We start from the raw sequence: 12,365 nt of genomic DNA on the forward strand, positions 1-12,365 counted from the left end.
AGAATAAGATATTCTTTTATACTATAGATTTTTCTGAAGACATTCCTCAGGTCAAAGCGAGTATGGAAATTAATGACAAACTCATTTCAAGTGTGTGTGTGTGAATGGTTTCATTCTGTCACATGAGCAGCTCAGCTGGATTTTACCTTCCTCACTTAGAGTAACCAGATGGTCACAAATTGAAAATATTTTGAGTAGAGTTATCAACTGTGATAGCTACACACCCACCTTTAGTTCTCTTTTAAATGAATTAAAGAATATTGCAAAGAAACTTACTCTGCATTCAGAAGCTAATCCAAATTGCTGTGCCACACTCTTGTTTCTGTTGGAACAGATAGATTTGTTGGCAATGAATAAGCGGACATATTCGGTTGATATGATGATGGATGCATTTATCATCTACAACCAATCTCCAGCATGCTATGCAGCACTCCGGTCAAGTGGATTGCTTACCTTACCACATGTGAAACATTCAGCAGCTTTCATCTTCGCTGAAGATTTGTCCAACCAATAAATCACAAAATGCCCATTTTCTTAAAATTGGTGTGGATAAATTAGATGAGAGAGAAAAATTTGTAATTCTGCAAGTGGATGAAATTTATGTTAAGCCATGTATTCAGTTTAAAGGGGGGAAACTCCATGGATTTGCAGAAAATAATGCCCCATCTGAGGCAAGAACTGTGCTTGCCTTTCTCACATCATCTTTATATGGCAGTTTCAAAGAAGTTGTTCATTTGGTTCCTGTCAACCAGTTGTCAGGCTCAGATCTCCATATATTAACACTTAATGTGTTGCAGTTTCTTTCCTCATGTGGTCTGACTGTTGTTGTTATTATATCTGATAACAACAGAATTAATAGGAATATGTTTTCACTATTGGTAAAAAATTCCAGCAGTCCATATTCCTTTCTGTCATGTGGTTTCCCTGTATTTGTAATGTTTGACACAGTTCATTTCTTAAAAAGTATTAGGAACAACTGGTTGAACCAGAGGGACAGTGACAGAACATTTAAATTTCCCCATTTTGACTCAACATCCAATGATCTGCTAATGGCAAAATTTTCAGATATTGAGAACCTATACAAAAAGGAACTCGACCAGCTTTTGAAATTAGCTCCTCGGTTGACTCACAAGTCAGTGTATCCAAGTAGCTTAGAAAGACAAAATGTCAGTCTTGTCTGCAATATTTTTAATGAGACAACACTTGCAGGCTTAGAAGCTGAATATGGTGAAATTTCAGGAACTGTACACTTTGTTGAAATCATTCTCCGTTGGTGGAATATTATTAATGTTAAGAACTGTACAAAGGGAATTCACAAACAAAATGAATTGTGTCTGCCTTTCACTAGTGCTTCTGATGACAGGCTTGAATTTCTTGACAAATTTTTGGCTTGGTTAGAGAGATGGAGGGCTTTGGACACTACCAGTTGTCTGACCACAGACACACATCAGGCACTGTATCAGAGTACTTCTGTTATTTCAGAAGTTGTTGAATATTCTTTCAGTGGTGTAGGTGTGCAGTATCTTCTCACAGGAAAACTACAAACTGATAATTTGGAATCAAGGTTTAGTAGGTATCGTCAATCATCGGGTGGAAACTATAACGTTTCTGTAGCCCAGGTATTTGAATCTGAAAAGAAGTTGCATATAATGAGTGTTTTGGGAGTAAAGTCTGCAAAATATGGCCCAGTAAAATTTTCTCCAGAAATAATGAATGACATAAGCATCTCAGATGTAATGTCTACAGATGTTGACGTGAATCCGTTTGTTAGTGTTTTGAACTACATAGGCAATGAAACTGTTGATGTACACCAATCTGTGCTTCTGTATGTTTGTGGTTATGCAGCACACAAAACAACACAATTGCTCAGTTGTACAACATGCAGTGATTTTGTTTTAGGCACACATACCACAGATAAATATTTTGATAACCTTGTCCGAAGTGGATTGACTGTGCCATCAGATATTGTTGTGGAACTTGGCACTTTTTTATATACAGTTATGCAGCTTTTAATATCTGAAGAGTATGAAACAAAATTCCTCACTTGTCAAAATCAAAAGCAGTTACTACTCAATCTGGTTGGCCAAGGAGTTAAATCACATGTTTCTCTGCAAATATTTGTAACAGATTCATGTCTCTGTGGAAGGCCACTTACTGATATCTACAAAAAGCTGGTTTCCATTATGTGTAACATATTGTTAAATAATTATACCAAACTCCAAAATGATCATTTAATATGTTCCAAGAAGGAGGGAGTTAATAGAAAATTAAAAACATTACATTACTTTTGACACAAAATTATGAAATTTCTTTCCTACCCATAACCTCAGTCCTTAAATGCTCCGATTAGTACTGGCAAGGAGGAGGTGCCCACTATGAAATAAACTTTAATGCACTGATAAATTTCAGTCATGCTTCTTATGCAAATCCTACAGCAAGGTCCCCAGTTTATTCTGACTCAGAAAGATGTGTGAAAGTATTTAAATAGATTGTGTATCACCTGTGATTTTAAAAGAAATCTAACATACCAATGAACAATACACAAAAAACGTTCGTTAAAAATTATTATTATGCCACCCTCACATATAAAGGTGTGAAAGATATGTTGCAGCTGTCAGAAACTTTTATATTAGTTTGTCATTTATATAGGAAGGAACATGACAATACATTTCAAATAACAGACTGAAATAATTGCAAGTCTGCAAATAATGTTACTAGGCACCTCACAAAATTGTTTGCTGAACTTGTATCTCCAAATCTCGGGTAAGAAACGTCATAATATACTGCTGTGAAGCAAATGTGAGTTATTTAAAAGTTCATCGTTGCAAGGAAACGAGAATAAAATGCGTAATTCCGACATAAAGTCGGCGTAATACTGCGAGAAATTAGCTTTTCTAGGTTACTGTGTTATTTATAGGGACCAAATCTACAAAAAAAGAAAGTGATTGCGTATTTATATCTGACACGTCGTCTGCAATCGGCGAAATCTAAACTTCAGTCTGGGCCTAGCTGGTCACGCTAGCCGGCCTACTGACGTCACAGGCTACGACGTTGTCAGCTTGACGACTCCGGCCTCTAATACAGGCGGCCGTGCTCGTAGTTCTAGTTCTCTGGTAGTTATCAGGCTACCACCACAGATAACCTGGAAGCTGGTAACGGAATAACTGTGTGTCTAGACGTTCCTGACTCGGTGACTCCAGTTAAAGGTCGTAGTTCCAGGTGATATTTCCAGAGAGGATAGTAACTAGAGCAAACAAATATTTTCGTACTGCTACGGAAATAGCCGCTGCCCATCGCGAATGACAAATAACATGTCAGAAAGTATAACATAATACAGTGGAGTATAATAATTATTATCCTCATCATTTGTCAGGAGATTGTCAAAATATGTGAATATATCACAGTAACTGCTAATATTTACAGAATTGGTACACTGACAGAATAAAACACTTTTAATAAATTTATCGTATACAGGATACCCGATCTTGACTGTTGCAACCAAGTGCTGTCAAAACTGAAATATAGCAGAATTTTTACCTAAGCTGGTCTATCAGTCTCTGTTACGATATTCATCTACAGAGTAGAAGGAGGGGTCAATGGAAGCGTCTGATTCCACCCGTCTGCTTCGACGTAAAGGTGTTGTGGTGTGTGAATGTCATTACAGCACGGTGTTTATGAGTTGGTTTGTGTGTGTGTGTGGGGGGGGGGGGGGCTGTCGATCTAGGTTGCAGTGCCGGAATTTGCTGGTGGTAATTTTTTTTTTTTTCCTAGCTGTGATGTTTTGTGTATTTATGAAGTACTGAATGTGATTTAATTTATGTAGGGATGATTGATTTGTGGACTTTTGGGATTGTGATTTTATTTTTCGCAGTTGTAGGTGTTGGTTTTTTGGCATCAGTAGCTGTGGTGGACCTATATACGTCACCGTAAATGACCGATTCCCATTTTCATAGTTGTGTGTGTTGATGTTTTAGTATCGTCATCTGAGGTTGACCTATGTAGGTCAAGGGAAATGTCTGATTCCAATTTTCGTACTTTTAGTTGTGGGTATTGGTGTTTTGGTATGGTCACCTATAGTTGACCTATATTGTTCAAGGGGAGTGTCCGATTCCTGCAGATTTTTTGTTGGTGTAGCAGAATGCTGTATTTTTTTTCTTTTTGTTCTTCATTTTGTGTTTTGGGATCATGGTGTGTTTTTTTTTTACTAGCTTGTCCTCACCCTAAAACCCCCAACTTCCCGCAGTTGTCCCATTGGTTTGATTGTATTTTTGGTGGGAAATGTTATTGTATTATTTATATGTATCTTTGTGTTTGTTGCCATGTGTGTGTAGTGACGTCATAGACACACTTAAAATAGCCATTTCCGGCATATTGATGACGGGTGGAATCAGACACTTCTGTATCAAATAGTCTTTCAAACACACTGTAAACCGTGCCTTATCTGAAACCAAGTTTTTAATGGTTTCTGACTTGCTGGCAGTTTATTGAAAATGCATGTTCCTGAATATTGGACCCCTTTTGGACCAAGGTAAGTAATTTTAGGTCTTTATGTAGATTGCTGTTCCCATTTCTAGTACTGATATTATGTATTAAGCTATTGGTTGGAAATACTTGTAACAAATTTCATTAAGGAATAAATATACTAGGAAGCAGTGGTTAGAATACAAAGTTCCTTGAACAGGTTCCTACATGATGTTCTTGAATTGATACCACAAACGATTTTTATTACACGCTTTTACATGCGAAAAACTTTTGCTACATTTGATAAGTTACCACAGAATATGCTCCCTTATGAAATAATAGAATGAAAAAATGTGGTATGCCCTTCCCAACTGAATTTATTATCGAGTTGTAGTCCCAGAAATGTAACACTGTCAACCTTTTCGATCTGCATGTCTTCATATGTTATAAACATGCTGTCGCTGGAGAAATCGAGCAGTTTGCAAATCTGACATAAAACTTGGATTAGCGTACTCACACTTTCCCCAATAGGACTAGCTTTTACAGCACAGGAGTAAACGAATCTGTCACATTACGTATATTTTTTGTTGTATTACAAGGCTGTACACTTTATTCTATTATGTGAGCAGCACAAGAAATTAAGCTTCGAATTTAACCTACAGTACTCAGTTTACATATTACTTCATACTTAAAAACGCATGTTGTAAACATTTTACTTAAACAGTGCTTTGGCGAAGTTCCGCATACTTTCTGTCGCAGCTGCGAAGATAATATTTCTAATAGCGACCGATAACCTACAAACATATAATATGAAACACAAATAATCGTTCTAACATCAACTAAAATGTACCCGGAGTTAATCACCTGCCTCGAGATGACTGGGTGTTTGTGCTGTCCTCATCATTTCATCATCATCCAGGAAAGTGGCGCAATTGGACTGAGCAAAGATTGGGTAATTGTACGGGCGCTGATAACCACGCTGTTGAGCGCCCAACAAACCAAACATCATCATCATCATCACCCGGAGTTAATAAGCTAAGGTTATGACAGGATTCATACGACATTCCTGCTATTTCACACTACTTGCAGTTATACTGATAACTAAACTGATGGATTCCAACTATGTCGTTATTTAACTGTCGGAGTATTCGGTATTTGCTAGCGAAAAATAACCTGGCAGTTATTAATAACGGTTAACGATAACGGTTATCAAAGAATAACTGGAACTGTGATAACGGTTACGCCAGAATAACCGTTTGGCCCACCTCTAGTGACTTGGCTAGCATTCATTTCACGCTAGGTGAGGAGAGCCTACGTCAACGTGACGTAGGCACGCGTCGTCATGAGTTTCAAGAGTTGCCCTATCGACTGTTGTGTGCGTCTTGAATCTGCACTGTTAATTGTTCTTAGTTGATTTACAACATGAAGGCAAAATTAAATGGAACTACACTCCTGGAAATTGTCAGACCCACCATACTTGCTCCAGACACTGCGAGAGGGCTGTACAAGCAATGATCACACGCACGGCACAGCGGACACACCAGGAACCGCGGTGTTGGCTGTCGAATGGCGCTAGCTGCGCAGCATTTGTGCACCGCCGCCGTCAGTGTCAGCCAGTTTGCCGTGGCATACGGAGTTCCATCGCAGTCTTTAACACTGGTAGCATGCCGCGACAGTGTGGACGTGAACCGTATGTGCAGTTGACGGACTTTGAGCGAGGGCGTATAGTGAGCATGCGGGAGGCCGGGTGGACGTACCGCCGAATTGCTCAACACGTGGGGCGTGAGGTCTCCACAGTACATCGATGTTGTCGCCAGTGGTCGGCGGAAGGTGCACGTGCCCGTCGACTTGGGACCGGACCGCAGCGACGCACGCCAAGACCGTAGGATCCTACGCAGTGCCGTAGGGGACCGCACCGCCATTTCCCAGCAAATTAGGGACACTGTTGCTCCTGGGGTATCGGCGAGGACCATTCACAACCGTCTCCATGAAGCTGGGCTACAGTCCCGCACACCTTTAGGCCGTCTTCCGCTCACTCCCCAACATCGTGCAGCCCGCCTCCAGTGGTGTCGCGACAGGCGTGAATGGAGGGACGAATGGAGACGTGTCGTCTTCAGCGATGAGAGTCGCTTCTGCCTTGGTGCCAATGATGGTCGTATGCGTGTTTGGCGCCGTGCAGGTGAGCGCCACAATCAGGTCTGCATACGACCGAGGCACACAGGGCCAACACCCGGCGTCATGGTGTGGGGAGCGATCTCCTACACTGGCCGTACACCACTGGTGATCGTCGAGGGGACACTGAATAGTGCACGGTACATCCAAACCGTCATCGAACCCATCGTTCTACCATTCCTAGACCGGCAAGGGAACTTGCTGTTCCAACAGGACAATGCACGTCCGCATGTATCCCGTGCCACCCAACGTGCTCTAGAAGGTGTAAGTCAACTACCCTGGCCAGCAAGATCTCCGGATCTGTCCCCCAAAGAGCATGTTTGGGACTGGATGAAGCGTCGTCTCACGCGGTCTGCACGTCCAGCACGAACGCTGGTCCAACTGAGGCGCCAGGTGGAAATGTCATTTCAAGCCGTTCCACAGGACTACATCCAGCATCTCTACGATCGTCTCCATGGGAGAGTAGCAGCCTGCATTGCTGCGAAAGGTGGATATACACTGTACTAGTGCCGACATTGTGCATGCTCTGTTGCCTGTGTCTATGTGCCTGTGGTTCTGTCAGTGTGATCATGTGATGTATTTGACCCCAGGATTGTGTCAATAAAGTTTCCCCTTCCTGGGACAATGAATTCACGGTGTTCTTATTTCAATTTCCAGGAGTGTAGATGGTTTAATATTTCCAGCAACATTCGGAACTACTCCGATCCTCAGTTTAACGTTTCTGTCCACATGAATTATGTACAATTCATTGGCTTTTTTAAAAATACGAAACACTTTAATTTCTCCCTATTTCACGTTTTTCTCCACATGATTTATGCACGATTAATCGTTCTAAAAATGCCTAGACACTTTCGTTATGCTTCTGATTCCTTCATTCCGATATTCGTTATGTTCATGAAACACACAATAGCATCCCACATTCTTTGGATTGCAGCTTAATAATTAATTATTTCACGTTTCTATCCACAAGATTTATGCACGATTCATCAGATAAAAAAAAAAATGACCAAAAGCGTTTTTTTTTTTCGTTATGGTTCCTTCGTTCAGACATTCATTATGTTCCTGAAACACATAATACCATCCCAAATTGTGGTATTACAGCTTAATAATTAATTCAACTGGGATGAGCGTAACAGATAACTCCTGTCACTTCGTTTGTACGCTTATATTTACATTTAGCTTTGACGTTGACGGTACAACAGCAAAGATCGATATACGCACTCATGTAATCGATTTAGGTTAATTACGTCACGATGACGTACAATTACGTTTACGTCACTATGACGTAGGGTTCTGCTCACCTAGAGAAGCGTCTCGCGGGCCCCGAGGAATCATGACGTCACATCATGACATGACGTCGTCTCTCACGCTAGCCAATTTCGATGGTAGTTTCCGAACCGCGGATATTCTTTGAACATGACGTGCTAATGCATTGTGGGTGTGTGTGAATAATGGCGGGTTTTGTGATTTGTGTGCTTTAAAGATTTTCAATCACGGAAAAAAATTGATAATACTTGCTGCAAAAGCAGATGTTTGCAGAGGGGAAAGGATAGTTTATATTCCAGATAATGGACGGTAAGTAACTTCCGTTAGTAATCTTATAATGCTCAAGAAAAGTAAAATGTATGGTAAATCTACAGAAATTTCATTCTTTGTGCCTATAGTATTCCGATGCATTTTGTTACCCAGTAAAGTTTCTTTCAATGCATCTATGTGGATTATTTGTGGTAATGGCGTATTCTCATAACAAATGGCTTCAGTATTTAAGTTGCAATCATCGTAACTTTTCCCTGATCAAAAATTATGTAGTAACTGTATTCTAACGTCAGTAACCTGCACATTTGAAAACTTTTGAATGTTCAAAATTACATCATTCATCATAGTCAGTATTTTTTTTACAGTAAAATAGGTATGAATTGCAATGACTGAATCCAGATTTGTGAGTGATGTAATCTGTTTTTGTAATGGATGTTTCAGTTTCTGAAGTGAAAATCCAAAGAAGAGAAGACAGCGAGAAGTAGCTTTTTGTCTGTTTCATGGTTTATAGGCCTACTGGGGAAACTCGCCATGTAAAAAAAAACGAGTAACGCATCAAGCTTGGTACCTCTATGGTGATGTGGAAATCCGAGCGTTGTTAATAAAGAAATTAATTCAGTGTATGTGTGTGTTTCTTTTGATTCCTTTATCATGTTGCTTATAGTAGACCAAATTTAATTAAAATACCCAGGTGATAATTTCAACATAAATTGGACTATGTGAATAGCTGTTTCTAATGGCTTTGCTGCTTCTCAGAGGCAAAGTATGAATATTTATCATCCTCTGGCATGTGCGTTCACTAGTCATTTATGGCAAAAGAAATCACTAGCTGAAAGCATAATTTGCTTGGTAGACATAATTGGAAATGACCTTTTTAGTTATAATTTTACGTTTTTAGATTATAGTACTCCGAGAGATTATCTTCTGCATTTCTTTACCCTGACATGACTAGTAATGGATGTTTCACCACCAGGTTAGGCATACAGCATTAAGAGTCCTGCTCTGCTGTGAGCAGCATGGTAGTCAATGTGTTAAGCAGGCATTTAGGAACTTTGAATGTGAAGTATATGCATCTGTACAGTCGTGACTAAAAAGAACAGCTAGAATGCTAATTACTGTTTCAGGAATTATCCTTTACACAGTTAAATATGTATCTAAAAATGAATTCATGAATAACTTTGTAGTCATTTAATCGTTTGGTTTTGTAAGACATTTAAATAAAAATACTGCAGACCCAAAAATAGTCTGGAAATGGCAAGGAATATCAGATATAAGTACATATTTTTCCTCAGTAAGATAAAAGTGTAAAATTGCTGATACCTGGTTGTTACCATATCACTGCTGGCCCCAGCAGAGCAGTCTGCTGTGACCACCGGCACATTCATGCCAGCCAACGGGTTAATACACAAAACAGGGAAGTGCAAGACTTGATCAGTAATTCTCATTGGTTGAAGCAACTAAAATCAAATTTCTGAGGTGTGCTGGAACTGTGTTATTGGTATATTCCCCAGCATGATTTAAAATTTTTGCATTGAAATGGCACTGACAGTGCGTAATATATTTTGCAACTGATAATAGATACTAAAAAATTTATGTGGGAATATATTTCAAGAAACCCTTTCATACCAAACCTGACAGTTATATTGACACACAAGTAAACCCACCTGAATGGCACACTGGGTTATACAAGCATTAGCTGTAAGTGTAGAGTAGGTAATTTACACAGAAAAATTTTCATACAAATTTTATTGTAAAGCACACTAAAGTTAGCTGAGATAAACTTGGACACGCAAGAACTGGTTTTGCTCAGATATATGGAAAATTAACTGTAGTATTATATGACATACAACACATCTGAGGTGCAAATTTGTGGAGAGGAGAGATTGCATTTAACCTGTTGTGTATGGTGCACATTTTGTTACAGTGCTGGGATGATGTCATCCAGATTTCAAAATTAGTGGTCTAGTAATGAAACTCTCATCAGTTTTAATATTTAAAAATAAACATGCCTGAAAAAGGAAGCTGAATTAGAACTTTCAATTAAATTGCAAAAATGTTCTTGTTTTGCACATTCACTGCGGATGACACCTCAAAGCACGGTGTTAGTAGCTCTTATTGACCTTTGTGTCAGCCACAGTGAACATGCTGAAGGTTTTAAAGTAACAAAGTAGTTGTTGACATTCAGGTATTAATGGATGACAGCAGCAAACAGCAATGAAATAATGTGAATTACTTAAACCAGGAATTAAACAAGTCTACATAGCTTTGAACACAGTCAAAAAACGGTTGGTTCAAATGGCTCTGAGCACTATGGGATTTAACTTCTGACGTCATCAGTCCCCTAGAACTTAGAACTACATAAACCAAACTAACCTAAGGACATCACACACATCCATGCCCAAGGCGGGATTCGAACCTGCGACCGTAGTGGTCGCGTGGTTCCAGACTGTAGCGCCTAGAACCGCTCGGCCACCCCGGCCGGCAAACACAGTCATTTCAAACTTTTTATTCACTGCATATTTGTATGCTATAACTAATACAGCAACCTTTTATTTTCTCATCTTTGATCTGGGACACGTGTCACAGCTTACTTGTTTTCCTAGAGCAAGTCTAGGTTTACAAGATCTACATTTCAGAATTCTGGTAATTGCTAGTCCTACCTCATGCTGAAAGTGTGGGTTGATAGCTGTCTCTTCAGATATGATCTCATCAACTGCCATTTCAGAAACTTGAAGCAAAAATGTGATTATTCAATTTTCTGTCAGTGATGAATATATCACTAATGATAGGTATATTCATGATGGTATAGAACAGTGCAGGGACATCTTCTGGAACACCTGCTGGGTAGACTAAACTGTGCACTTCACATCCAGTGCATCAATTTCTTCATACGTAGTATCACAGTACACTACTATCTCAGACTTGATTGTATCGATGCTCAACAGCATTATGCCTTGAAGACACTAAACTAACAGCCTTCGTAAGTTTTTGAATGAAGGATATAAGAAGTAATATATCCAAAAACAATAAAGTTTAAGATTTTGCTGTCAGGAACTCTTTTGGAATCTTTCCTTTTATTATTATTTTGTACATGTGTGGCCTTTTTGTTTCCTCTTCCCAGCTTGACAAGCACATCTGATTTGCTTAATGGGGATATTTATAGTAACAAAAAAAAATTTAAAAAAATGTGGATACAATGCAACCTGCAAACCAAGATCATCCTCCAAAACTTTACGAGCCTAGGAAATAAGCACAATGATTTGGACATAATAGCATGTTTTACTAAACCAGATGTTTCAGTTATTACTGAGCACTGGTATACCAAAAAAGAATCTTATTATGCACCCATTAACAAAGAATTTCTGCTCATCTTTCAGTAGGGATATCAAACCTTATGGTGATGTTGCAAAAAGTGGCAATAATTGGTGCTCAAAGAGGTAATTCCTTACGTGTTGAAGGTGTTACTGAACTTTCTGCGATAAGCTATAGATGGGAAAGGAATCATAATTTTAGATATAGAAAGACCTCCATCTGAAACTACAGATATTTTTTAGCTAATCTCTATCAATTGCTTGTAGAGAGGAGAAAGTAAATACTCTGGGAAAACAGCTGGGTAATTATGCTGATAATTGTTCAAAGTTTAATAAAACCTTATCTAACACAAATCAGTTTTCACTCTTAAGGATGGTGAGTGACACACACAGATCTAACATTGCTGATATGTAATACAGGGTACCCAGGACTTTGTACTGGGATACTTTCTTTTGTTGATTTATGTAAATGACAAAATACTGCTCCCCAAATTCAAGGATAGTTCTGTATGCCGATGCTACATCCATTGCACACAAGTGTATAGATCATGAGCAACTACAAAAACTATCAAACTGTATTACAAATGACATAATTCGGTATTTCTATTACAAATGAAATAATTCGGTATTTCTATGAAAATCATCTCATTGTCAGCACAAGATAGCAGCAGTAATGGATTTTCACCTCGCAAGACAGATTTTGAAATTCAGTTGTGCACTGGAACTGATATTGTCATCAAATAAAACTACTGCTTGGTTACAGTTAAACTTTCTATATTTAACATGTTATAATGTGGAAACTAATTACCGTACAAGAACATAACTTGGTAGCATTGATGTCAAGGACATGGGGAAGAGAAATAATGCAGAATCAATTCAATTGAA

At 38.9% G+C, this 12,365-nt stretch overlaps 1 protein-coding gene across 1 annotated transcript; it reads left to right on the plus strand.

Annotated features, from left to right (window-relative positions):
• The first annotated feature begins 647 nt into the window (after positions 1 to 647).
• On the plus strand, positions 648 to 2,291 carry LOC126108195 (uncharacterized). Its single transcript, XM_049913434.1, has one exon. It carries the CDS (start codon positions 864 to 866, stop codon positions 2,289 to 2,291), a length of 1,428 nt encoding a protein of 475 aa, XP_049769391.1. The 5' UTR covers positions 648 to 863.
• Positions 2,292 to 12,365: the final 10,074 nt, after the last annotated feature.

The sequence above is a fragment of the Schistocerca cancellata genome, chromosome 11, assembly GCF_023864275.1.
Source record: "Schistocerca cancellata isolate TAMUIC-IGC-003103 chromosome 11, iqSchCanc2.1, whole genome shotgun sequence".
Lineage (NCBI taxonomy): Eukaryota > Metazoa > Arthropoda > Insecta > Orthoptera > Acrididae > Schistocerca > Schistocerca cancellata.